Here is a 26395-nt window from a genome sequence, read left to right on the forward strand (position 1 = left end):
GGCTAAGAATCTGTCTTATAATGCAAGGGACACCGGTCCGATCCCTGATCTGGGAAGACACCACGTGCTGTGGCGCAACTGAGCCCAAGAGCTGAGATTACTGAGCCTGTGCACCACAACTGAAGCCACGGCACTCTAGAGTTGGTACTGCGCTACAAGAGAAGCCACCGCAGTGAGAAGTCTGTGTATCGCAACTAGAGAAAAACCCACGCAGCAACAAAGACCCAGCACAGCCAAATAAATAAAAATCAATCAATCTTAACAAAAAAAAATGAGGGATCTTTCTAAAAGAAACTCAGATCATGCTACTGCCCTGCTTAAAATCCTACTACAACATCTCACATCAGTTCAGAGGGGATCCGAATTCCCGAGTCTGATCTTCAAATCCCCCTGCGGTAGGCCCTGCCTGTGCTCACCCAGTTATCTTCTTGGCCAGGATGCTGTGCCCGTCCCCAGCCGCAGTGTCACCTGCCTGCAGCACTTGGCGGCACCTTGTTCTGAAGAATCACCCTCCCCCAAAGGAGCTGATGTGCCCAAGCAGTTAGGTGTCCCCACTTCTGGGAGCAGCAGCCCACAGCCCAGTGACATGAAGGTCTAAGGCGGGATTAACTCCATCCTGTCATCACACTCCAGAGCTCTGTGAGAGATCAGGCTGAAGGGGAAATTCAGTGGAGATCAGGCTTGCTGACCTCTGCAGCTCATCCTGTCTCCCCCACACCTTTACAGGTTCCCCCTTAAGAAATCATTTTCTCGAGCATCAGTATCTCTGACTCTGATTCTAGGAAACCCAAACTAAGACACTATGTATGATCTAGCCCTTGCCTACATCTCCCGCTCTGGTCCCACCATGCCCACCTTTTCTTGCTCCTTCGATGTCCCAAGGTCCATCCCTGTTTAGGACACTTACAAGTCCTGGATCTTCTCCCTGCAATGTTTTCCTCCTAATCATCACAGATTCTTTATCATCTTTACCTCTTCTGCTCAAACATCCCTCCCAGTCACAGCCTACTGCATTTTCCTGTCCTGTCTTCTTCAAGGCACTTCTCTCCATCTGAAATGATCTGGTTTACTTGTTTACTGTCTGTCTCCCCAGCTAGAATGTTGGCTCCCTGATGGCACCAGACATTATCCCAGGCACTATGGGTACAGGGTCAAGGGCTTATGATAATTCTGGAGGAGAAATGTTTTCATTTCTTTTCAGGTAGGAAGGAGACTTGAATACAGTTCAGCCTGGATAACATTCACCCCAGGTTAGAGTCATTATAATTATTTGCTTACTTGTTTGTTGTCTGTCTTCCTCGGCATGTGGCCTACCCAATACCCATTCTACTCAATAAGAACAGCCTGATCTTCTTTGGCACTTAATTAACAGACTGTATTTCCCAACCTCCCTTGCGACTAGGTGCAGGCCCAAATGCAAAAGTGGAAGTGTTGTGTGCTATTTCTGGAAAGTCTCATTAGAGGTAACCCAAGAAGCAACAATGTGCCCTCCTTTGCACTCCTGTCTTTCCACTGTTCCTTGTTCCTGCTATCTGGAATGCTGGTCCAATAGCTGGAGCTCCAGCAGCCATTGTGGACTATGAGGGAACTTTGTGTCTGGGATGTGAAGGATCCTAGACCCAAACTGGAAGCATCCTGTCCCGCGCAGAGAGGGCAGCCAATCAGAAGACCTAAGGATCTTCATGACCATAGAGGGTACCACAGGTTCCTTAGACGCCTTACTCCTGATTTGTTCAACACGACAGATATAAGCATTTATCTTGTTCAAACCACTGTTATTTGGAGATTTCTCTTACCGTGGAACCCAGTTCCCCCAATTCTCTAAAGGAAATTTGACAGGTTCCCTCCTGTACTACCAGCACTGAGCAGCAGGTCCAGCACACAGTAGGTGCTCAATAGATACTTGCAGAATGAAGGACATCCTGACAAGGTGTGGCAAGCCACCGATGATGTAACACTAGATCTCTGAGAGACTGATGGGAGGTGGATCACAGTGACAGAGAAGTCAAGGCGGGAGGAGGCAATGGAGGGGGCGGAATAAAAGCAGGGGGGTTAGGGTGACAGAGGAAGAGTTCCCCTAACCGAAGAGGATCCAGGCTCAAGGGAGAGCTGTCTGATATTGGCACACTGGTAGACCTTCTAAGTGTGGGGAAAAGAGGGATCAAAGAATGGGTTAGTTCGGCACCAAGAGGGATCAGAGTGGCAGAGGAGGTGCCAGATTGACAGAGGAGGCATAATAGCGTCTGAGGAGGCTAGGAATGACTGTTTGAGGGGCGGACCAACTCAAGGTGGAACAGGCTGACCTCAGTCGACAAACTGGACGCATCCTGTCCCGCGCAGAGAGGGCAGCCAATCAGAGGGCGCCAGGTGCCGTGACGTCACCGGCTGCCTGGCAGATTTCTCCCCAGGAAGTCGGCCAGAGGTCCCGCCCTCCTCTGCGCTACCTCCCGGGTCGGCTGAGGGTCCGGTGCCTCCACAGGAGAGCGCGCCCGGGCGCTGTGCACAGGCTAAAGGCTGAAGATAGGCTGGGAAATTCACGTTAGGGAGCCAGCCCCGGAAAGGGGTGAGGGGAAAGAGACCGGCGTAGGAGGCTGATGGAGAGACAGAGCTAGACAAAAGACAGATATGGGGGTCCAGAGGTGCGCGGGAGAGACAGGAGGGGACTTGAAACAGCAAGGCAGCGAGAAAAAGGTGGTCCTGTGAGGTCCTGCCATGGAGAGGGCCAGGGCCAGCCTAGGAGGGGAAAACATGCAGTCAGAAGGGTCGGAGACGCCCCGGGAGGGGGAGAGGCAGAGAATGCAACCAAGAGGATATGGAAAAAACAACCAGAGGGAGAAACTGAGTCCAGAGAGAGGCTGAAACTAGAACCTGGACCACCCAGTCCAAGATGTGGGGGACAGGGAGCAGGGGACCCCTGGGAAGAGGGGATCAGTGACCAGGTAACAGAGACAGTAGCCAAGAAAACCAAGGTCACACAGAGGAGAGAACAGAGAGACGAACAGCAAAGCCTTAGGAAGAGACGGAGCCCAAGAGGGATCTTGATCTTCAGTGGATCTGCCAGGGGTCTGCAGCCCCCCTGTTGGCGTGGTGGATCCTCCCTAGCCCCCCTTACGTTTAACCCAGAGGTGTATCTTTCAGAGACCTCTGTCCATTGTGGTGCAGGCCCCTGTTAAAAGGAGCCTTGGGGTCTGCACTGGGCTTCCACACTGCCTGCTTGTCCCCCTGGTTTAAACGCAGCAGAGTCCAGCTGGGAAAGGGGAGAGAAGCCAGAACAGATGGGAGATGGAGACACAGATGAGAACAAGACCACCCACTGAGAGAGGCAGAGAGACACAGGAAGGTCATAGAGACACAGGAAGGACACGGAGGAGCCCCTGTGTCTCAGGGGCTGAGAAAGATCAGGATGGCTGGTGGGAGGAGGGGGGCAGAGATGGTGACAGAGACAGCCTGCAACATGAGAGGGAGGGCTTGGGGGAGGCCCAGGAACAGACCCCAGGAGGGAGAAGGAAAGAAAAGAAAAAGGGAAATGACCACTGGCCTCCAGGACCCAGAAGAAAAGAAGGCCCCATGAAGACCTCTGGCGTTTTATTTCTCGGTGATGGGGGTGGGCAGGTAGCTGGTTTTATTACTGGCTAGTGTCTGGTCCCTGGGGGAGGGGGTGTCTTTGGAGCCAGGATCTCGTCTGTCTTGTAACGCAGGTTCATGCAAAGAGGAGCTGGCAACCTGGCACTTGGTGGGTACTCCATGCATTTGTTGAATAAATGAGAACAGGATTGGCCCTAATCTGTTACTAGAGACTCCATATTGAGCCTGGGATGTTGTGGGTTCATCTCTGGGGGTGCAGGCTGGGGTCACAGTGGGGGCTCCAGTTAGGTTATGGTGGCTAGGGGTGCTCACCATCTCTTGAGAGCCTCTGCTAGAAGCTGATCTCATTCAATCCTCCTAAAAGCCAGCAAGACTGACTTAAGCCATATTTTACAGAACAGGAAATTGAGGCACAGAAAAATTATAAAGCATGGCCCAAGTGACAGAGTTAGAGGGAGTCAGGCTTTGAAGCCAGGTTTGCCTGGCTCTACTGCCCATGTGCTTTTTTTAATTGATGTATGGTTGATTTACAATGAATTGATTTACAATGATTTAATGTTGCGTTAGTTTCAGGTGTACAGCAAAATGATATACGTGTATGTCTCTGTTCTTTTACAGGTTCTTTTCCACTATAGGTTATTATTATTGGCCACGTGGCATGCGAGATCTTAATCTCCCTAACCAGGGATCTAACCTGTGCTTCTTGCAGTGGAAGTCTTAACAACCAGATCATCAGGGCTTCCGGCAGTGGAAGTCTTAACAACCAGATCATCAGGGAAATCCCAGGCTGAGAGATTTCAGATTCTTTGAGAAACCAAGGACAGGTGTGAAGGAAGGGCCTCCTGCATGCAGGGCCCTGTGCCCAGCCCTGAGAAGTGGCCAAGGACCCTCTGCCTTTAAATCGGAAAGAAATTCTGAATACAAAATCTGCCAGCTGCATTTGGCTCTGGTAAGAGTACTGACCCTTCCAGAGTAGGTGTTTGAACCCTTGGGAGGGCTGTGGATAGATTTTGGGGGTGGGGAGGGGGGCTGTGCACTAGGATGGAGAGAAAACTCCCTACATCTTGATTTTCATTAGCCTTCAACTAAAACACAACATTTCCTCAATTAAGGACGACGGCCACACACCGTGCCAGTCTTAGCAAAACGTGACTATATCAGAAATCACTGGTATTTCTGCCTGCTTCATGGCAGAGCTTTCTTCACGGCACATTTCGCTAAACAGTGTTTATGCTTCTTTGAAACCTTGAAATTAGAGTAGTCTAGATCCACCACCGGAACTTGCTGGATACTGTGTTGAAGAAAAGGCACCGACATGACTGTATCACAAATTCTGCTTTTAAAAGTGTTTTGAGGGACTTCTCTGGTGGTCTAGTGGCTTAGACTCTGAACTCCCAATGCAGGGGCCGGGGTTCCATCTCTGGTCAGGGAACTAGATCCTACGTGCAGCAACTAAGATGCGTCACAGTCAAATAAATAAATAAAGATAAATATTAATAAAAATTTTAAAATGTTTTGATAACTGTTTTTCTGTGTACCTGGCTTCTTTTGTTATCTTATATATTATATTTTACTTTTATTTTTGGTTCAAGGGGCTTGTAACCTCACTTCATCTGCTCACAAGAGTTGAATTCTTTTTGGTGAGGCTTGTACTGCCCTGAGGGGCTACCCTCTTCCATTGTCACTCCCCATGGTTATGTACTGTTCTTAACCCTTGTGAAGTGAAAGTCATTCAGTCGTGTCCGACTCTTTGCAACCTCATGGACTATACAGTCCATGGAATTCTCCAGACCAGAATACTGGAGTGGGAAGACCTTCCCTTTTCCAGGGGATCTTCCCAACCCAGGGATTGAACCGAGATCTCCCTTTTTGCAGGCAGATTCTTTACCAGCTGAGCCACAAGGGAGGCCCAAGGATACTGGAAGGGGTAGCCTATCCCTTCTTCAGTGGATCTTTCCAACCCAGGAATTGAATCAGGGTCTCCTGCATTGCAGGAGGATTCTTTACCAGCTGAGCTATCAAGGGTTTTGGCCCTTATGGATTATGTATTTTATTTTATACATTATTCAGAGTATTAATTTGGAGTATTATTCGGAGGACTAGGCCAGCCTAAAAGGGTCCACAATCCCTCCAAAGTCAAAGCACAGGGTTTTTTAGAATCAGTGGCCTCTTGGCCACCAGGTGGTGGGTGTGGCCTACTGAAAGAGGGAGTCAGAGGGTGCACTCAGAGGGCAGGGAGGGCCTGGGCAGAGAACCGGAGAGTAGTGGTGGGGATGTGTCCCCATGAAGGGGCACAGTCCAGCGAGGGACCAGCAGGCCTGCACCAGAAACGACAAGGCGGTGGCTGGACCGTGGATCCAGTTGCCGAATTGCCTGGCGCTGAAATCCTGGCTCCCTCTTTGAGCCTCAGTTTCCCTTCTGTATCACAACCCAGTGCACCTTCCAGGATGATTCCAAGGAACGAATGAGATAATCCATGTTAAAAACAGAGTGTCAGAAATGTGATCAACACCCACTGTAGGTGAGCGGGCAGAGCGGAGACAGAGACGATAATTAATATTTTAATAACTACCACTTGTTGAGCACCTATTATTATGCGCTGTGCCTGTGCCAGGGAGTGCCATCCCTGACCTCCATTTACCTTCCTTGAGATCCTTAAGGCAGGTCGGAGATGGACAGAAAGAGGTGGGCCACAGAGGGAGCAATGAAGTTTGGGGATGGGGAGTGGGGGGAGGGGACAGAGATGGGATCTGGGGGATAAAGGGGGAGGAGGATGGGTAGAGAGGAAAGGGGACCCCCCAGAGTGGGGAGCAATGAGGGACCCCAGAAAATCCGGTGCCCCTTAGGCAGAGCACTCAACACAGTGGAATCACAAAGGGTTTGTAGAGGGAGGGATAAAGGCTACAAGTTGCCCTGTCTACCCCTCAACCTTCCCTCCCCCCAAGTCCCCCAGGTTCCCCAGTCCCACAGACCAGGCTGCCTACCTCAGTGGTAAAGAAGCCTTTGGGTCGGTGTTTGCCCAGAGACGCCAGGCCACCAGGCCCAGGACTCTCACTAGCACTGATGGTCTGCTGAGCTGCCGCCAAGATTTCATCCAGTTTGTCTAGGGGGAGGCGGAAGAGGGGCAGAGAGACAGCGAAATGAAGTTGGCTTCGGCCTGGCAGGCACAGAGACAGAGCTGCTGGGTGCCCCATTCAGTGACTTGTATGAACCAGCGAAGGGCATCTCCATCTCCCTCCCGGTGGGCCTCCTCGGAGACACACGGTCCAGCCGGGCAAGACAGGCAGGGTGCAGCGATGTAAAGGGCTGAAGGCGGGGAACAGACATCCTACGAGGGAGGGTGGAGCGGAGGCAGAAGGGGCTGCGAAGAGCCTCAGGACAGAGGTGGGTGCTTAACCGTAACAGCTAGTGCAAAGCTGGGGTTTGTGTACAATCAGCGTGGAAGTGGCTGAAGGGGGCGCGGGGTAGAAGCGAGAGGGATGAGGGGCGGATGCGGCACCCTAGGGGGCGTGGGGTCGGGGGAGCTGGGGCCGCCCCGCGGGGAGCAGGGCTGGGCCAACTTACTGAGAGCCATCTGATACACAGTCCTCTTTTTCTCCATGCTGGGCACCGGCGGCGGCTGCTGCTCGTACTCTGTGGGCAAAGGAGGCGGATGAAGCCCAGGGGAGCCCCCGGGGGCGGGGCGGAGCGGGCTCGGCCGGCGGCGGGCGTGGCCGGCGGGCGTGGCCGGCGGGCGTGCGCAAGCGCGAGTGGGGCGGTGAGGGGCCGGGGGCGGGGAGGGGCGAGTCCGCCGGCGGGAACGGGACGGGGGCCCTCCCGCCAGTCCTGTGCCCACTCACCACTCTTCTTCTTCCAGGGGGAGACTAGCCCGGGGGGGAGGCAGTAGAGGAGCCAAGAGTTAGGACTTCGTGGGGAGGCGAGGGGCCCCCTTTCTGGAACGCCCGCCTCCCTCAGGGACCCGGGGTGGGGGGCGCTCGGCTGCCCCGATCCGCTCCGGCGGGGCGGCGGGGGGGGGGGCGGAGCGGGGATCCGGACCCCCCGGGTCCACTCGGCCTTGCCTGGAGGGAGGGGGCTCGCCTTCCCTTCTGTTAGTGGGAGTGCGGGGAGCTGGTAGAGGGAGAAATGGAGGGTGCGGGTGGGGCTGGGACAGACGGAGAGGGGCTAGAAAGGAAACCGGGACCCGCAGAGGAACGTTACAGACCCAGAGAGACACCCGACAGAGAAACAGATAGAAACAGGGAAAGCTGACTCTCAGCCGCCCGTTCCCAGCGACACACACGCAGGTCAGAGGGCGTCTGACCCGTGGGCTGGGGGACGCGATGAGGACAGGAGGACGAGAGCCCCTGGTCACTAACACTAACAAACCCAGCCGCCCTCGGCCCCCTCTCCCTCCGCAACACCTGGTCCCCGGCAGCCCCACCAGCTCACCCATCTCCTCCAGCTCGGAGGTCATAGACTTGGAACGCAAGGAGATGGCTGGGGGCGGCAGCCGCTTAGCTTGCTGGGGTGCTGGAAAAAAATGACAGTGAGGTCAGACATCGGCACCATGGACAGAAACCCTCCAGGCCCACCCCACCCCCAACCACTGCGGCGCTCCCAGAGCTCAGAGAAGAGATGCCGGTGATGGTGTTTAGTAGCTAAGTCGTGTCCCACTCTTTGGAGACCCCACAGACTGTAGCTAGCCCACCAGGCTCCTCTGTCCATGGGATTCTCCAGGCAAGAATTCTGGAGTGAGTTGCCATTTCCTTCTCCAGGGGATCTTCCAGCAAGCTAAGCTTGCGCTCAGTTCCTCTCCTGAGGGTCATGATCAAGCAGCCTTGGGGAGGGGGAAGGCTGCTGCTGGTGATGGGACCATTGGGTCATTAGGGCTGCAGAAGGTCTTAGTCCAGTGGCAGTGGCGGGCGCGGGGAGTGTCCAAGCCTGACCACACAAGTCGGGGGAAGGAGCACCTTTCTTGTGAACAGCTTCATCCATGTCCGGGTGCCTGGTGACCATCACCACCTTGACCATCAGCGTGTTGCCCCCTTGTCGGATCATGTTCACCACCTGCCGGTGGCCGACCTTCACCACGTTCTGCCCGTTCACCTGTGGCACAGACACCCCCAACCACACCTGATATGTGAGGGGTGGGATGCTTTCTGCTTCTGGGTCTCTGCTGAAGTGGCCTCCTCCTGCCTGGCCCTGTCTGTGGCGCTGTCGGTCACTCTTCTCCTCCCCCCAGCCCCCTTGCAAGCCCCTACCTCTCCACTCCTGTAACTCTTAGGGCCTCAGGGTTGGGGAAGGGGCTGGGCCCACCCTATTTGCCTCTCTCCCTCCTTATCCTCCAGCTGTGTGTGCGTGTGCACATGTGCGTGCTCGCCTACATACACACACGTGTGCACACCTACACCCTGGGGACAGGTCTGTTATCTTCTGATATGCTTCAGAGAGGCTTTCAGATGGAATCACTGAAGAGGCTGGCTAGCTGCTGGGGGGCGGGGGGAAGGGCAGGGCATGGGGCTGGAAAGCTTGGTGCCAAAGGAGAATCTGGTTCTGGGCAGCAGCATCTTGGCACGGATCACTAGGGTTCTGGGGGTTTGTTGCTAGGGTCCCAGGGGAAAGCATGGTGTCTGTGGCAGGTGGGCCAGGCGCTGGGTCTTGGGAGAAGCCCCTGGGAGGCTGGGGGCCAGGACTCACCTCGATGAGGAAGTCTCCCATTCGCAGTCCAGCCCGCCATGCCACGCCACCCTCGTCCACCGACTCCAGATACTGCAGTGCCGGGAAGGCTGGGGTGGGGGTGAACTCCTCGATGGGGGTCTGCGCTGCAGATGGGGAGGAGCCGGCGGGGTCGGAGGGGAGAGGGTGGAGAGGCCGAGCAGGGGATGGGGCTCAGACCCAAGTCACGGAGGCCTCACAGTAGCTGAGGGACCAGCATCCCCGGGTGGGGTGGTGGGCAGGTCGGGGGAGGGTTCCTGAGAGGTGGGTGGGGGTCCCTTCCCTTGTCCATCCCCCTGGGTCAGAGAGCCCTTCTCCCATGCCCTCCCCGGCCGGCACTCACCCTTGGCGCCCCGGAGCACGAACCCAAACCCCTCACTGTCCTTCTTCTGCAGCAGAACTGTCTTCTCTTTGATGATGTAATCGCTGGTGGGGAGGGTGGGGGAGGGGCGGGGTGGGGTGGGTGGAAAAGGGATCATGAGACACGGAGCCACCTGGTGCCCCACCAGCCACCTGGCGACCTGAGCCTAAGCTCCGGAACCCTTCGTCCCGCCCCCCTCCTCCTCGCAGGAGCCTCCTCACCCACTCCACGTGCCTCTGCTTGCAGCAGCCCTGACAGGCCTCTCCCCATCGGAGCCCGGGGTGCGCCGTCTCCCACTCACTCTTTCCTCATTCATCCATCAGTGCATCCATCCACCCATCCATTCAGCAGGCTCCGCGGGAGGAACGCAGAGGTACAACTGCCACACGCCAGACAGCCTGGCTGGAGGCCCTGCTGGCCACTTCCTGCCTGTGACCTTGAGCCCCGACTTTAACCTCTGGGGCCTCGGTTGCCTTGTCGATCGCAGCGGACGATGACAGACCCCACCTGACAGGGTCACGGTGTGAGTTCCCTAATCTAGAGTGTATACAGTATTCAGCAGAGTGCTGCATACATAGCGCAGACGCAGGAGGATGTGTTCTGTCTTTGGTCAAGTCTTTTGGTCCAGGGGACAACTGTACTTGGATGATACCTCTCCCAACTCCCGGACTACACACACACACACATATATACATGCTACAGTAACATCTCCCCAGGCCCCTGAGCAAACTGTAACACTGCTTATTCAGCAGCTGTCCAATATGGTGGCCGCTAGCTGCCTGTGTCTATTTATATGCAAATTAATTAAAAATTAAATGGAAAAATTCAGTTCCTCAGCCTCACTAGCCACGTTTCCAAGGGCCCAGCAGCCACATACGGTTAGTGGCTACCACTCTGGATGGCCCAGATACGGAACATCTCCATCGCCACAGAAAATTCTAGCGTGCAGCGATGACATCTACTTCCTGGCATACTCAAATGGATCTCCTTCATGCGGTCAGAGGATTCTAGCAAAATGAAAACTGCATGTGAATACGTGGAGGGTTCCCTGTAAGGCCACCAGAGCCCACCAGTGTATTTAGGGGATGCTCACATAGCCAGGAAGGTTTAGTCAAACGCAGACCTATTTCATGTTTCTCAACACTGGCTCACTCAGGTAACAGCCACAAACCCTAGACATCACCACGCTGTACATCAGGACTGCACATCCATTCCATTCCAGGAGCCCCAGTATAAGCAGGATTACCCAGGCACCCAGCTCCAGGCTTTTCAGAATACCCACTATCCCCCACCCCTGTCCCCAGAGGCAGCATGCCATGCAGCGTCCAGACACCCTGCAGTCACGTCTGAAATCCGGCCCAGTGCACACGCAGCCCCCTCAGAATACCCCAGTAATATCCGCAGGCCCCAACACACTCCCATAATAGACAAGCATGCTCCCTGTGCATTCCAATTACCTACCCCCACAGGTTTGGCAAAACAGCCCTCCACAAATACTCCAGTATATTTCAGCAACCCCCTCCCCCACACATCCCAGTATGCTCCAATAATAACTCCCCCACACTCTGATCTCAGTCTATTCCCATAATACGCCCCCTGAACACAAACTAGCACACGCCAATAATACTTAATGCGTTCCTACTGTATTTTGGCACCAACCCCCTCCACACACGCAAGCCCTGCTGGATATTCCCATGACCCCCAACATGTCCACAGTTGAATCCATACATTTGTACCATAGGGACAGTGTTCTGCACATGTGCCCTGGCCCCAGCCCTGCTCCCAGCCACTGTTAGAACCCCGTGGGCCCAACAGCAGGCACGCACATGTAGACACAGCCCATAACTGCCCTGGCTCAGAGCTGACGAGGCTCCAGTAAACATGTCTACACAATATCCACTATGTCTTCTAGACCTTGTATTCAACCCAGGGATCGATCTCCTTGTATCTGAGTGGACAGAATGTTGGAAGAGAAGGAGGGAAGGGGTTGAAAGTGATGAAGAAGGGGAGGAAAGAGGTCAAGAAGGCTCCTTGAGTGGGTGAACGATGGGGCCAATAGAAATGGGTTGAGAGGTTAGAGCTGCCTGTGTCTGACCACGAACTCTGTAGCATCCTTGTCCCCAGCTCTGGGCCCACCGTGTAGCCTGACAATCTCCTCTGAGGCCTCATGTCCTCGCTGCCCCATAGCTCTTCCGGATCTCCAGGGCCCTCCAGTGGCTAGCAATGCTCTTCAGATCCCCTTTATCCCTCACTTACAGCAGTTTCACTTTCATTTCATTCATCCCACAAACCCTACCTTTCCCCCATCCCCCTCCATCTTTCACCCCCACTCTCTCCTCACACTTCACACATAAGCTTCCCCCAAACATCCAGCCCCTAATACAATTCAATAAGACTCCTTTATCCATTAGATGTGAAGAAAAAGCCCATGCTATGTGTCAATCAATATCTGAAGCCCCTCACAGGTAAATGACTCAATCCATCATCTCCCACGGCCAGCCTCTAGGTAGGCGTGAGTACCATTTCCACTTTACAAATGAGGAAACAGAAGCACAGAAAGGTCAAGCAATTTGCCTGAGCTCACACAGTGAACAACATTCTTCAACAATTCCCAAGAAAATACGCGGGTAGTTGCAATAGTAACAACCTCCACTCCACTGAAACCAAAAACCCCAGCACATATACGTTTGCTCCAGTTCACCATGAACGTGCCCCTCCAGTTCCTGAAATTTATCCCAGGCTATGCCTGTAGCACAATAGGTAACATTTACGAACTGCTGCTGAATGCCAGATGGCATTCCAAGCACTTTATGTTAATGTATTCATTCAGTCCTCATGACACCCCCTGGGAGGGGCTGGCTGTTATCATTCCCATTTTATAGATGAAGAAACTGAGGCACAGAGAAATAAATTTGTTCAAGATCACACCTGTCAGAAAAAAATGTCACATCCAAGATTTGAATTCCCCATAGGCAACCTATGCATGCATACATGCTAAGTCACTTCAGTCGTGTCTGACTCTGCGCGACCGCATGGACAGCAGCCCACCAGGCTCCTCTGTCCATGGGATTCTCCAGGCAAGAATACTGGAGTGGTAGGCAAGCATATACCCCAATAATATCCAAACACCAGCAGATCACCCCACCCCTCCCTCTTGAGTCTCCCCATCCTGGACATCCGCCTCTCCTTGCCATGACTTTCCAATGCAACCCCCAGCTCTGTGTGCAGTCTCTCTCACGCTCCTTGAACTGCCCAGTTGCCCTCTTGTGCCCATAACTCCCTACAACTGGGTATTCCTTCTCCTCTACTCTTGTGTATACCTTCTTGCTCTGCACCTGGATCCCCCCTCAAGTCGTCTGAAAGCTCCCCAGGACCCTAACCCCCTCCCCACCAGCTCTCACCTCTGCAAGCCCGCATTACACCCCACGGGGCTGTCCCCCTACCTCCCATTTTGCCCTTGCACACCCCACATCCCCTTTCCCAAAGTTGTCTCCCACAGATTTCTGTGGCCTCCTCACCCCCTCTCAGGCCAGCTCTCTCTCTCCTTTGCCCTCATCCCTCCCACAGCCTCAGTATAGAACCCCACTGTATCCCCTACAGCATCCTAGGTTTCTTTCCTACTCCAGTTCCCCGCCCCCACCACATTCTCATCCGTGGAAGCCTCCTCCTACTTTCGCATCCTCAATTCACTTCACCCTTCCTTCTGTCTCCTTTCACTGGCAGCTGCATTTCATTTACATTCCCTGCATCTCCTCTCTGTGCTCTCCCTGAACTGCCTGAATCCCCGCCCCCCAATTCTCTTCACACTTCCTGCACCCCCTCCTTACCCCATTCCTCCGTTGGCCCCGCGCACATGCTCTGCTCCTCTGCTCCGGCTTTCCCCATTCCTCCCCCGACTTCAGTATCCCCCACTCCCCCCTGTTCCCTTTCCATCCTGCCACCCTCCTACCCAGGCCCTCTAGCCCCGCCCCTTGCCCTACCGTTCGCGACCCACGCAGCACCCCATTCATGCTCCCGCAGGGCTGACTACCTGCCCTGCAGGAGCACACACAATGCTCCACCCCAGGCCATCCCTCGGCGACCCTGAGCGGCCTCTGGAGCTCAGCGGCCAGCTCTTGTTCACCAGATCCCACACACAGGGACTGCAGCAGCCTCCACTCCCCCCACCCCCACACCGAAGGCCCCTCTCGCACACCCAGCATCCCGCAGCCCAGAGCCTCCTGCTGTACATAGCGCCCCCTCTGCCACTGAGCCCCTCCCCGTGGCCCAGCTCCACGGGGCCTCTCCATGACCTGCCCAGAGCCTCCCCCTGCCCCCGCAGGGAAGCAAGCCCCCTCCCATGCTGAGAAGTGACACACAGAAGCAGATGCAGTCCCCGTGCAGAAGCTCGACCGTGTCTCAGCACACGTGCCCCACACAGGCACAGACCCCTGGGGGCAGGGAGAGGGGTGCGTGGGGATGGGGACCGGTGAAGGGTGGTTGGGGGGGAGGGGACAGGCCTGGTCAAGGAGGGTGGGTGTTGGGAAACACAGCCGCAGTCTCTGGGACAGACCCCCCCACCACCACGCAAACACACTAGTCCCCAGACAGCCTCGCTATCGCTCCAAGTCACACACAGAGATAGACGCCAGCAAACAGGGACATACAGATGGACACAGTTGGGGAGGTGGGCCGGGAGCCCACCATCTCTCTCTCTCGCTTACACACACACACACACACACACACACAAACAGGGCTGCAGGCAGTCATACACACGCACGCACACCGCCACAGCCACAGGAACACACGCACCGTCGCACAGTGACACGCAGCGGAAAAAGAGGAGGGGAGGGGAGACGGGGGCGGGATGCGTGTGTGATGGGGGGAGATGACTGTGAATGGGAGAGAGGGGTATGAATGGGGGGACTTGCCAACTCCGTGAAGGGGCGCGGGGACACAGGAATCAGAGGAACGCGGGCCTGGGGTGCAGATGCCTGAAGGGAGGGCTCTAGAGTGGGGGAGGTAAGGGTGGCAGAAAGGACAAGCGGGGCCCTAATCCCGGAGTGGAGTCCGTTTCGAGGGCCTCCTTAGGAGGGACGTCCTGGAGAAGGAGCTAAAGGGAGCCTGTGAAGGGCCTGCGAGGGGCCGGAGGAGTGTGTGTGTGCCTGTGTGTGTGTGGGGGGGGGTGGTGGTGGGGGGGGGGGGTCGGGGAGATAGGCTCGGGTTGGGATTAATGAGAAAACCAAGGGGAGAGAAGAGGGGTCCGGAAAGAGCTTAGTGCCGAGAGAAGGTTAGGGGAGAAGGGCGGAGGGGGCGGGAGGCTTGGGGGCGGGGAGGGAGCCTGGGGGCTGGGGGATCAGCGGCTGGGGGAGGGTCGTCACCGCGGCCGGGGCCTCCGGATCGGGCCGCGGGGAGAAAAGGGGCGGCACGCTCCGTTACCTGTAGATATACCAGACGCTGCGCCGCCGGGGCCCCAGGGCCGGCCAGCTGGAGGAGAGCGCGGGGGGCGGCTGCGGCAGGGAGCCCCCCCCGGGGCCGCCCCCGAGACCCCCGCCGCCGCCGCCGCCGCCGACCGCTGACAGAGCCATCGCCGCCGCGGCCCCGGCCCCGGCCCCGGTGCCGGCCGCCCCCGCCGCCGCCGCCGCCGCCGCGTCCCCGTCCCCGCTCGGCCGAACCCCCGTGTCCGGGCCCCCAGGCCCCGCCTCATGCTGACCCGCGCCGGGAGGGGGAGGGGGAGGGGGCGCGCGCCCTCCCGCGGGAGGGAGGGCAGGGCCGGGGGCTCACATGCCGGGGGGCCGCGGGGGCGCGGGCCGCGGGGTCGGGCCGCGGCGAGAGCGCGAGGACCGCGGACGGCGCCGGCTTCAGCACCGCGGACAGCTCCGGAGGCGGGCGGCGGGCGCGAGGCTTAACCCCTTGGCGTCCTGCGCCGGGCGGGGGAGGGGGCCGGGCCGGGGGGAGGGGGCCGGCAGGGGAGCGCGGGGCCCCCCTTGGCGGGAGACGGGGGAGGGGCGAGCGCGGGGGGAGGAGAAGGGGGAGGCACTTCCGGTCTGGGCCCCCCCGCTTCGCCCCCCTCCCCCCTCCCGAGCCCTCCCGCGCAGGTGCAGAGCGAGGGAGCGCGGGGAGAGGGACGCACAACATCACACGAGACGCCTCGCAACCGCGTGCGAGGGACGCGCGGACACCGAGCCCCACTTCCCGAGCCGGGGGGGACGGCGCGGCGAGAGAGACCCCGAGAGGGGACGCACAGCCCTCCCCCACCCCACCCCCGCGGCACATAGACGCACGATGCTCCCCGACACAGTCTGGAGGGGCCGGAAAGGGAGAGCCAGGACGTTTAGACTGGGCGCCAGGGCAGGGAGAGACACCCCTCCCCGCAAAGAAGTCCAGGCGGAGGGACATCCACGCACCACGGCTCCCCGCCAGAGAGAGAGAGCCGCAGACCCCCGGGGAGAGGAGAGAGGGCAGCAGAGGCCAAGAGGGGTTACACGCGGCGGGAAGACACAGCTCCGGCAGGGAGGCAGGGTCACAGCACGGGCCAGGCCACCCCAGACAGGGCCGGGGACAGCGGAGGGTGGGGATGTGGGGAGAAGCTCAGACATGCAGGGCAGCACATGCCAGCGGGCAGGAAGGGAGGGAGGGGGGGCAACGCACTTGACAAGCAGAGGAAAGAGGAGAAAGAAGCTGAGCGACCACCCTCATCCAGCTGGTAGAGTAAACGATCCCCAAACCAAAGCCAAGGGGAGACCCAGAGACACTGACAAGAGACAAGAAGCAGAGGCTGATGGGGAGACTCCGGTGGTGGTGGGGGACCTCGATACTCACCCAGTGCCCAGAGCCGGAGACGTGCCAGGCGAACACGCACAATGGTCAAGCGCCTCGGACACTTGGGGAGCAGGGTGGCACCCCAGCCCCACCCTCTCTTCCCATATTGTCATTTCTCTCCTCCCCGCTCCTCCCCCGGCCCTCCCCCGCCCCGATCCATCCCCACTGGCCAGAACACAGACACGTAGGTTTGGACACATTTAATGGAAGGATGCTACGAACAAGGAGACCCTTCCCTGGATTAGGGGGAGCGGTGTGGGGGGGGATGTCATCTTTCAGATGCCCAGTTATGACCATCCCTCCCCCACAGCCTGGCCCTTCTGGAAGCTCAAGCTCTGGAGTCCTCCCCTCTTCCTCCCTCCCCTCCCCCAACACCCCAGGTCCTGAATTCCAAATCAATCAGATAGACACAAATGCATGCACACACTTTATGCGTTAATGCGCACACACAGCGACGTGCATGAAGAGGGACAGGCATGTGCAGGGACCCACCACCGGTCCCCAGGTGGTAGGCAGACACACTGGACATCTCTGAAAAACACTGGCCCTCATTCTCAGACACACGGATTCGGGGAAAGAGAGGTGCAGAGAGAGCCAGCTGCACAATGAGCCACAATCGTGCACCCAGAAGTGACAGCCACAAATGCACCCATCTGTACCGAGCGGGACACACCCTCTCATTGTCACGGGCATGTGCACGGGGCTAGAACTCCAAGGGCCTCCGGCCACACATGCACACAGACACGTGTCATGCACACCTACAGAGGCACATGGGCGAGAACACGCCTGGGGAATCTGTACAGAGATGCTCGCCGACTGTGAGACGGTCACGCACAGGGGAACTTTAGCTCTGGGGGTACACACGCACATCCATACACCCCCAGGCACCCCTTCCTTCCCATTCCTGACCCCATTTCCTCCCTTCCCCTCCCCTCTCACCTCCCTGGGCCAATCCCATCCATCAAGCTTCAGAAGCAAGTCAGCCAGCAGCCAGGGAGGGGAAAGGTGTCAGTGTGCCTTCTCCCTGCCCCCACCCCGCCGGGCCGGCTCTGCTTGTCCCCCCCCCGACCCCCCCAACATGCCAGCGCGGGATGCACACACTTCCGCTGCACAGGACTTCACAGAGATGCAGCATGTGAAGGAGACAGGAGCCTCCAGCCACCATACAGGTGAGCTCCCCAGCGCCCCCGGCATCCCCACCTTGCCCCAGTCCACCTCATTGGTCTCTGGCGACCCCAGAGCTGGGCAGTCTCAGTGGCTGCCAAGGACGGTTTGGGGTTGGGTTGTGTGGTCTGAAGCTAACCCTGCCTCCCTCTACCCCGGATCAAACGCTAGAGGGAGCAGACAAGAGAGGGGGCTTCAAGGTGGCGGAAATATTTAGAAGGTGGAGGAAATATTTAAAAGGTGAAGTGGGAGGGATTTGGGGTGGGGGATTGCCCGAGGGTGTAAGGACATTTACCTTGGGGCATCAAAGCTGTCGTAGGAGCCCACGGTATAATGCCGGAAGAGTCTCTTTGCCTTGTCACTTCGGCTTTCTGCAGGGGGACAGAGGATGACCTTGGACCTTCTACTCTGGAAATCATGGGTTCACCCCCTGGGGTCCTGGCCCAAGCCTTCCCTTCGACCTCCCACCCCCACCAGGAGGGGGAAAGGAAGGGACATGAGAATCTAGAGTAAGTCGGGGACACCTGGGGGTTCCTTGTTACCTTGCTTTGCTTCCTGGGAGCGGTTGGCCACCTCTTCCAGGCAGTCAGAGGGGAACCAGCCGACGCGACCTTTGACCTGGCCTTCCCAGAAGCCTCCTTCCCCGATGCTAAGCACTGGATGGGGAGTGGGGACATAGAATAGAAATATTTCTGCATTTCCGTGCTGCCCACACCTCCTCTGCCCTGCCCGCTCCCAACATTTGATGCACAGCCTTTCCACAATTCTCAGCACCTTGCCCAGAACCTGGCCCAAGGGCAGCCTTAGGAAGGCGCAAGGGGGGAGTGTGTGTGTCTGCTCAGTCACTCAGTCATATCCGAATCTTTGCGGCCCCATGAACGGCAGCCCGCCAGGCTCCTCTGTCCTTGAGATTTCCCAGGCAAGAATACTGGAGTGGGTTGCCATTTCCTCCTCCAGGGGATCTTCGGGACCCAGGGATTGAATCTGCATTGTCTTCTGCATTGCAGACGGATTCTTTGCTGTTTAGCCATCGGGGAAGCCCCACAAGGGGAAATGGGAGATAGTCACTCCTGCATAGTAGCTTCCTGAACACAATGGGGACACCGAGAGGCACTGGGGAGAAGGGCTGTGTCCCATGACATGGTCCTTGCAAGTGAGGGACATGTCCACAACTGGCTCTCATCTCCCCTGGTAACCAGTCACAACTCACTTACTCCGTAATTTCCCTAAACCCCACTAGGCTCCTAGGTCACGTGTTATACCTCATCACTACCCCTGCCACCTCCTGCAGTCTCCTTGCCACTTAACCTTTTGTCATCGGTTCCCAGATCCCTCTTTCTGTCTCTCTCTGCTTCCCCTGGCTCTAGATGGGAGATTAGAATCTTCTCTCTTCTCCCCTGCTTGTTACCAGAGGCCCCTGCCTACCACCCCTACCTCTTAGACATCAAGCATACATTGACCTACAGTGATGGGCAGTAGGGACAGCTAATGTCTATCCAACTCTCACTGGGGCCAGGACCCTAAGAGGGGGCACTGTCATTGGCCCCATTTTACTGATGGAGAAACAGAGGCTCGGAGACATTCAGGCTTGTTTGCCCCAGGTTTTGCAGCCTGGATTTGAACACTCCGGTCTTGCTACCTCTCTGTTCCAGTGCTTTGCTGCTGCTGTTCCTGATCATGACGAGAGTGACAGTAACAAGCCCACAGCCACCCACCTCTCCAGCATCTTTCACAGCTCTGTGCCCACTTGGCCCTTCACATTCTTCACTCACTCTATCCTTACACCGCAGTAGGTAACAACTGATTTCCCATTTTATAGATGAAGTTGAAGCTAAAGTAGAAAAACCTCTTGCCCAGGGGTGGCTTGAGCCATGCTAGGGTTGGGATTGGGGCCATCTGATGCTTTGCCCTGCACCGACCCCCTCTTCTGAGAGGGTCTGGGGAAACCCCAGCCAGGAGATGCTCAAGGTCACGGAAGAGAGCAGATGTGTGTCAAAAGGTCTGGGCTCTTGGCTGACTCTGCCTTGCCCAGCTGGCTGATCTGGGAATCAATCATTTGTTCACTAAAAAAAAATACGTATTTTGTGCCAGTCATGAGTCAGACATCAGGCGAGGACCTGAGTAGAGCTGTTGTGGTAGTCGCTCAGTCGTGTTTGACTCTTTGTGACCCCGAGGACTATAGCCCAGCAGGCTCCTCTGTCCATGGGATTCTCCAGGCAAGAATACCAGAGTGGGTTGCCATGCCCTTCTCCAGGGGATCTTCCTAACCCAGGGATCAAACCTGGGTCTCCTCTGGCTTTGCAGGCAGATTCTTTACTGTCTGAGCCACCAGGGAAGTGAGTAGAGCTGTCAGACACAGACGCAGCACTACTCACTACTGTCCTCACGGAGCTTCCAGACGGGCAGCCAGTGGAGTCAGAACTCTACAAGTGACCCCATGATTGGAAAACGGAGGTCAGGGCTTGAGGGGGAAAAGGAGGGGGTGTTTGGATAAAGACCAGATAGGAGTATATAAATCTGATGAGGGGGCTTCCCTGGTGGTCCTAGAGGTTAAGACTTCGCCTTCCAATGCAGGGGGTGTGGGTTTGATCCCTGGTCGAGGAGCTAAGGTTCTACATAAACCATAAAACAGAAGCAATATTCTAACAAATACTGTAAAGACTTTAAAAATGGTCCACTTCAAAAAAAATCTTTTAAACAAATAAATCTGAAGGCACGGGGGGATCCGGAAGGCATCTGAGAGGATGTGACATATGGGCTGAGACCTGAAGGATGCAGGGAGTGCAGGAGGCAGAGAGAGGGGGCATAGGCTTTCCGGGCAGAAGGAACAGCATGTGCAAAGAGTTTAGGGTGGAAAAGGACTTGGGGCGTTTGAGGAAGGATGAGGAGGCTAAGGTCCCTGGAACCCTGCAGGTGAAGCAAAGAGTAGCCTGAGTTGAGGCTGTGTCGGGGGCAGGGTGGGCAGAGGAGGGGCTTGCAGGCCAGGCTGAGGCCCTAGGCTTTGATCCTGAGAGCAGAGGGAGTCTGCTACCTTAATCGGGCTATGAAGAAGCCCAGTGACACCATGGATGTGGGTGTGCTCTGAGGCAATCAGGGAACTTTTAAGGAAAGGAAAGGATATGAAGTCAGGGTAGCGCATTGGATGACTGGGCTTGACATTCAGAAAGACACAGAGAAGATGCAGCCCATGGCCCTCTGCCTGTGGGAGGGTCCCTCACCTCCGACCTCAGCTTCCCTTTCTTCTTTTGCACAGAACTGACCCCCACTCCTGAGAGTCCCTTGGACAGCAAGGAGATCCAACCAGTCCATCCTAAAGGAAATCAGTCCTGAGTGTTCATTGGGAGGACTGATGCTGAAGCTGAAACTCCAATACTTTGGCCACCTGATGCAAAGAACTGACTCAATGGAAAAGACCCTGATGCTGGGAAAGATTGAAGGTGGGGGGAGAAGGGGATGACAGAGGATGAGATGGTTGCATGGCATCACTGACTCAATGGACATGAGTTTGAGTAAACTCCGGCAGTTGGTGATGGACAGGGAGGCCTGGTGTGCTGCAGTTCATGGGGTTGCAAAGAGTTGGACACGACTGAGCGACTGAACTGACCCCCCACCCAGCCATACACACACAAACACACTCTCCCCTGGCACGCTGTCCCCCTGCCAGAGGCACTGCCCCTGCCTGGCCCCTACAGTTAGCTCCTGCATCCGGCCATTCATCCATTCACTCATTCACTCAGCAGATGTGCACTGAGGCCCTTTGTGTGCTGGGTCATTAACCTGGGCCTTGATGACCCGGCCCCTGGTGACACGTGACCTCATCTTCAGAAGCTCAGGCACCAGGGAGACAGACTACAAGACAGACGTAATTACACAACCGCACTAACACTCTGACCCTGGCACGCTCTTCAAGGCCCACTTAAACCATGTCTCCTGTGGGAAGACCACCCCCCCACTCCACCCCCAGACTCAGCTTCCCCCAGGGCCTAGGGTCTCTCCCTTTTAAGTGCCCCTAGTGTGGGCCGCGTATGATAATGACAGCTGGCCTTATTAGGTATGAATCACTGTTCTGTGGGCTTTCCAAGAGCTGACTCTTAATCCTCGCAAAGGTCCCATTGTACAGATGAGAACACTGAACCCTGGAGAAGTCACTAGCCTGAGGCCGCCCTGCTAGGAAGTGCAGGAGCTGGGACTTGAACCCAGACAGCCTGGTTCTCAACCCCTACGCAACTCGGCCCGTCTGCCGGCCTAGAGTCGGGCAAAGAATTGCTCCCCCGCCTTGAATGAACTACGGCAGGGTACTTCCAGTCTCCAAAGCACCATTCTGTCCAAGAACACATATCCACAGCCTTGTGAAGTCTGCACGCGGGGGATCCTGGCATGGTTTTCCAGAGGAAGGCAGGGAAACAGGAGAGAGGCAAGCCCCGTGACAGCAGCCTCTGTTCAGGAAGCCCTCGGCAGGGACTGGCTTCACCTACAGCCCATCTCATCAGAGCCCGGGGAAGTGGGCACCACCACCCCGTGTCTCAGATGAAGACGCCTGGCAGAGGCAGGAGGTGAAGTCAAGGCGGCGTGTCCCTCACTCTCCGCACAAGAGAGCAAGAAGAACTGTGGGTTCAGACTGGGGACCTCAGGCAAAGTTGCTTCACCCATGCAAGGCTCTGCCCCTTCAACTGTACAATGGGCTCCAGACACCCGCCTTCAAGGGTGACGGTGAGCGAGATGGGACCTCGTGGGGTCGATGTCCTAGAGATGCTCGTCTCCTCTCTTCTGCCTGGACCCCACCTCCTCAGCATGCTCCTCAGCAGCATCTGAGCTCCACTGTTTGCTCCTCCGAGGCGGAAGGGGCACCTAGGCCTCTCTGAGGTCTCCAGGGTGTCCTGGACATTCCAGGTCCTGGACAACTGTTGGTCGCGGGCCAGCCCCTCCCTGAGAGGCGGGTGAGTTCACCTGCCGACCCTTGCCCACAGCCCAGCTGCACCCTGCCCCTTTACCTTTGATCTTTTCGCCCTTGCTCAGGGAGATCTCCCCCTCGGCTTGGGCCTGGTAGGACTTCACGGCCATGAAGGACCGTCCGGGGACCGCCGAGTAGAGTTTCCTGCGTCTTCCGCGGCTGCCCAGGGAGCCCCCGGGGCCCCCAGAGCCCCCCGTGCCCCCGGCCGGCCCTTCCCGGGGTGTCCCGCTGGAGCTGCATACACAGAGGGTGTGAGAGGCAAGGGGGAGTGGAGGGAGGGGGCGCCTCTGGGAGAACAGGGGTCCTTGGGGGGGTGGGAGGTGGAGCATCAGGGTGGGGGAGGGGGTCTGAGTGCCTTTTCCAGCTCTGGGGGCCGGGGGTGGGGGGTAGGGGGGAGGAGGGCATTTCGGGCTCCCCCTGCCTGCCCGCTGCGGGCCACCGGCCCCCTTTCCTGCCTCCTGGCTTCCGGCTCTGTCCCCTCCCACGGGCCTGCACACCCTGCCTGATTCAGCTTCCTGAAGCTGAGCTCTGCCTGTGTCATCCCTGGCTCACGAGCCTTTGGCGACTCCCAGCTTCCTCCTGGGCTGGGTCCAGTGCCTCTCCCGCCATCCCCAGCCTACCACCATCTTCCTCCCACCCATCCCCTCCCTGTCCCCCTCCAGCCAGCTCCCAATGCCCCCTGCTCATCCTCCCCGCCTGGGACCTCATTTCCAGGCTTGGAAACCCCTCCAGTCTCCCTCCTTGCCCACCCCAACTCCGCTGAGCTTCCTCTCACCTTGCCCAGGCTGTCTGTCTGTCTGTCTGCCTGCCTGCCTGTCCTCAGGGGCTGGAACCAACCTTTCTCTTGGGTGCCCTCCCCACCCCCGGCCGGACCACGGAGCGGCTGATGAGCTAAACTCGGCCTGGTTCACGGAGCCCTTGCTGCCTTGGGGTCAGGAGGGAGACCTGGTGGTCCGAGGTGGGGACCAGAGAGTTGGATGCAGCGGGGTGGCGGGCGGGGGGGGGGGGGGCAGCTGTCTCTGGGACAGGAGGTGGGCACCTGGGCTGGCCTGGTGGGGGGTGGTGGGCAGCCGTGGGTCCCAGGAGGGGATTCGGGTGGGAGGGGGGTCTGCAGGACCAGGGCTGAGCCCTCCCCTACCTGGGCCGTCCACGGGGCTGGCGCTTGGCCTCCTCGGGGTGCCTCCCGCGGGACGGGGAGCGGGCCCGGGCGCCCCGGGGGCTGCTGGCACTTCGCAGGGTCCCGCTGCTGAGCTTGGCGCTGGGGGCGGCGGGCTGTGCCTGACCCTGGGGCCCTGAGGTGGGGCCGGGGGCCCCTGCGGACGAGGTCCCCGGGGCAGCGAACACCATCCAGTCGGGCAGGGCCATGCTGGTATCACTGTTGGCCCGCAGCAGTGCGGGGGGCACCGTCAGCCCTGTGCCCGGGGGTCCCCGTCGCCGGACTGCATACTTGGGGGACTCCTGGAAGGGCACTGTGGTGGGGCACAGAGGCCGGGGGGCAGAGGGGGAGACACACAGGAGGCAAGAGATGGTTGGGTGGGGAAGGCACCAGGGGATAAACAGATGAGAAAGAGCAGGGCGCCTGGAACCTGACCCCTCCCGCTGCCCAGGTGTTTGCGGTCCTCTAAGGTTTATTTGGTCCCATCCTGGCCCCCAGATCAGGTCCGCTGACTCCCCAGTCCCACCACGCATCCCCCCCCAGGACCCCGACTTCTCCCCTTAGCTCGCTCACCCACATCCTGTTCTCGATGGTTTCGGATCAGCTCCCCGAGTTCAAAATTCCCAGCGATCACTGCCACCTGGCGTGAGGGGGTAAGGGGGGCCCAGGTAGGAGAGAGAGAGGGAAAACAAACAGGAAACACTATCAGGTCTCCAGCCAGCTGCCCAGACCCCCAGCCTTCACCCCAGCAAGTCCAGCCTGCCAAGTCTCTCTCGCAGACCGCCTGCCTCCCTCCCAGCCCCCCAGACTTCAGCCCCTCTGAGTTCTTCACGCCTCCCCAACCCGGCCCAACAGACCTGGAAGGGGGTCTGTCCACTGTTATTCTTGACATCCTTGTTGGCCCCTCGGTAGAGAAGGATCCTAGCACACGTCTCCTGGTGGTCAGTGGCACGGGGGAAAGGGAAGAGGAAAACAGTTACTGTCGCCGCGAGCCGACACAGACACTGCGCTGAGCCTTTGGAACCATCTGGCGGGAACCCGCCCTGCTTGGGACAGTAGCCACTCGCCCTTTAAACATGGCCGGGCCACACAGAGGTGCTGTGCCTGCACAGTGCACGCCGGATTCCAAGGACTCGAAAGCGTAGCTTCAGTCTCTCGAGTAGATTCTATGGGGGCTTCTCGGGTGGCGCGGCAGTAAAGAATCCGCCTGCCAATGCAGGAGATGCAGCTGTGCGTTCGATCCCTGGGTCGGGAAGATCCCCAGGAGGAGGAAACGGCAACATGCTCCAGTATTCTTGCCTGGAGAGTCCCATGGACGGAGGAGCCTGGTGGGCTGCAGTTCATGGGGTCACAAAGGGTCGGACGTGACTGAGTGACTAACACTTGAGCACAGCACAATAGTTTTTATACTGATTGCTGCTGCTGCTAAGTCGCTTCGGTCGTGTCCGACTCTGTGCGACCCCAGAGACGGCAGCCCACCAGGCTGCCCCATCCCTGGGATTCTCTAGGTAAGAACACTGGAGCGGGTTGCCATTTCCTTCTCCAATGCATGAAAGTGAAAAGTCAAAGTGAAGTCTCTCAGTCGTGTCCGACCGACTATTAGCGACCCCATGGACTGATTACTTGAAAGGATAGTATTTTTGAAACAAAATATGCTACTAAAATTAATGTCACCTTTTTTTTTAAAAAAAAAAGTGTCTCCTGGGATATTTAAAACTACTCGTGACTTGGGTTATAGTGTATTCAGTTCAGTTCAGTCGCTCAGTTGTGTCCGACTCTTTGTGACCCCATGAATTGCAGCAAGCCAGGCCTCCCTGTCCATCACCATCTCCCGGAGTTCACTCAAACTCATGTCCATCGAGTCAGTAATGCCATCCAGCCATCGCATCCTCTGTCGTCCCCTTCTCCTCCTGCCCCAATCCCTCCCAGCATCAGAGTCTTTTCCAATGAGTCAACTCTTCGCATGAGGTGGCCGAAATACTGGAGTTTCAGCTTCAGCATCATTCCCTCCAAAGAGATCCCAGGGCTGATCTCCTTCAGAATGGACTGGTTGGATCTCCTTGCAGTCCAAGGGACTCTCAAGAGTCTTCTCCAACACCACAGTTCAAAAGCATCAATTCTTTGGTGCTCAGCTTTTTTCATAGTCCAACTCTCACATCCATACATGACCACAAGAAAAACCATAGCCTTGACTAGATGGACCTTTGTTAGCAAAGTAATGTCTCTGCTTTTCAATATGCTATCTAGATTGGTCATAACTTTTCTTCCAAGGAGTAAGTGTCTTTTAATTTCATGGCTGCAGTCACCATCTGCAGTGATTTTGGAGCCCCCATAAATAAAGTCTGACACTGTTTCCACTGTTTCGCCATGTATTTGCCATGAAGTGCTGGGACCAGATGCCATGATCTTAGTTTTCTGAATGTTGAGCTTTAAGCCAACTTTTTCACTCTCCTCTTTCACTTTCATCAAGAGGCTTTTTAGTTCCTCTTCACTTTCTGCCATAAGGGTGGTGTCATCTGCATATCTGAGGTTATTGATATTTCTCCCGGCAATCTTGACTCCAGCTTGTGCTTCTTCCAGTCCAGCATTTCTCATGATGTACTCTGCATATAAGTTAAATAAGCAGGGTGACAATATACAGCCTTGATGTACTCCTTTTCCTATTTGGAACCAGTCTGTTGTT

General features: G+C 57.0%; 1 protein-coding gene across 1 annotated transcript in view; it reads right to left on the reverse strand.

The window, feature by feature from the left end:
* SHANK1 (SH3 and multiple ankyrin repeat domains 1) overlaps positions 1 to 26395 on the reverse strand; it is a 46898-nt gene that overhangs the window by 8492 nt on the left and 12011 nt on the right. Inside the window, exons 8-21 of the mRNA XM_052656083.1 lie at positions 24570 to 24647; positions 24286 to 24352; positions 23695 to 24025; positions 22597 to 22790; positions 18148 to 18261; positions 17901 to 17976; positions 17381 to 17407; positions 9623 to 9705; positions 9262 to 9386; positions 8535 to 8670; positions 8014 to 8094; positions 7425 to 7448; positions 7150 to 7218; positions 6570 to 6688 (exon numbers count right to left, since the gene is read on the reverse strand). Coding sequence (XP_052512043.1) covers positions 6570 to 6688; positions 7150 to 7218; positions 7425 to 7448; positions 8014 to 8094; positions 8535 to 8670; positions 9262 to 9386; positions 9623 to 9705; positions 17381 to 17407; positions 17901 to 17976; positions 18148 to 18261; positions 22597 to 22790; positions 23695 to 24025; positions 24286 to 24352; positions 24570 to 24647 — 1524 coding nt within the window. The remainder of the gene's footprint in view (positions 1 to 6569; positions 6689 to 7149; positions 7219 to 7424; positions 7449 to 8013; positions 8095 to 8534; positions 8671 to 9261; positions 9387 to 9622; positions 9706 to 17380; positions 17408 to 17900; positions 17977 to 18147; positions 18262 to 22596; positions 22791 to 23694; positions 24026 to 24285; positions 24353 to 24569; positions 24648 to 26395) is intronic.

This window comes from Budorcas taxicolor, chromosome 18 (assembly GCF_023091745.1).
Source record: "Budorcas taxicolor isolate Tak-1 chromosome 18, Takin1.1, whole genome shotgun sequence".
In the NCBI taxonomy this organism is placed as follows: Eukaryota; Metazoa; Chordata; class Mammalia; order Artiodactyla; family Bovidae; genus Budorcas; species Budorcas taxicolor.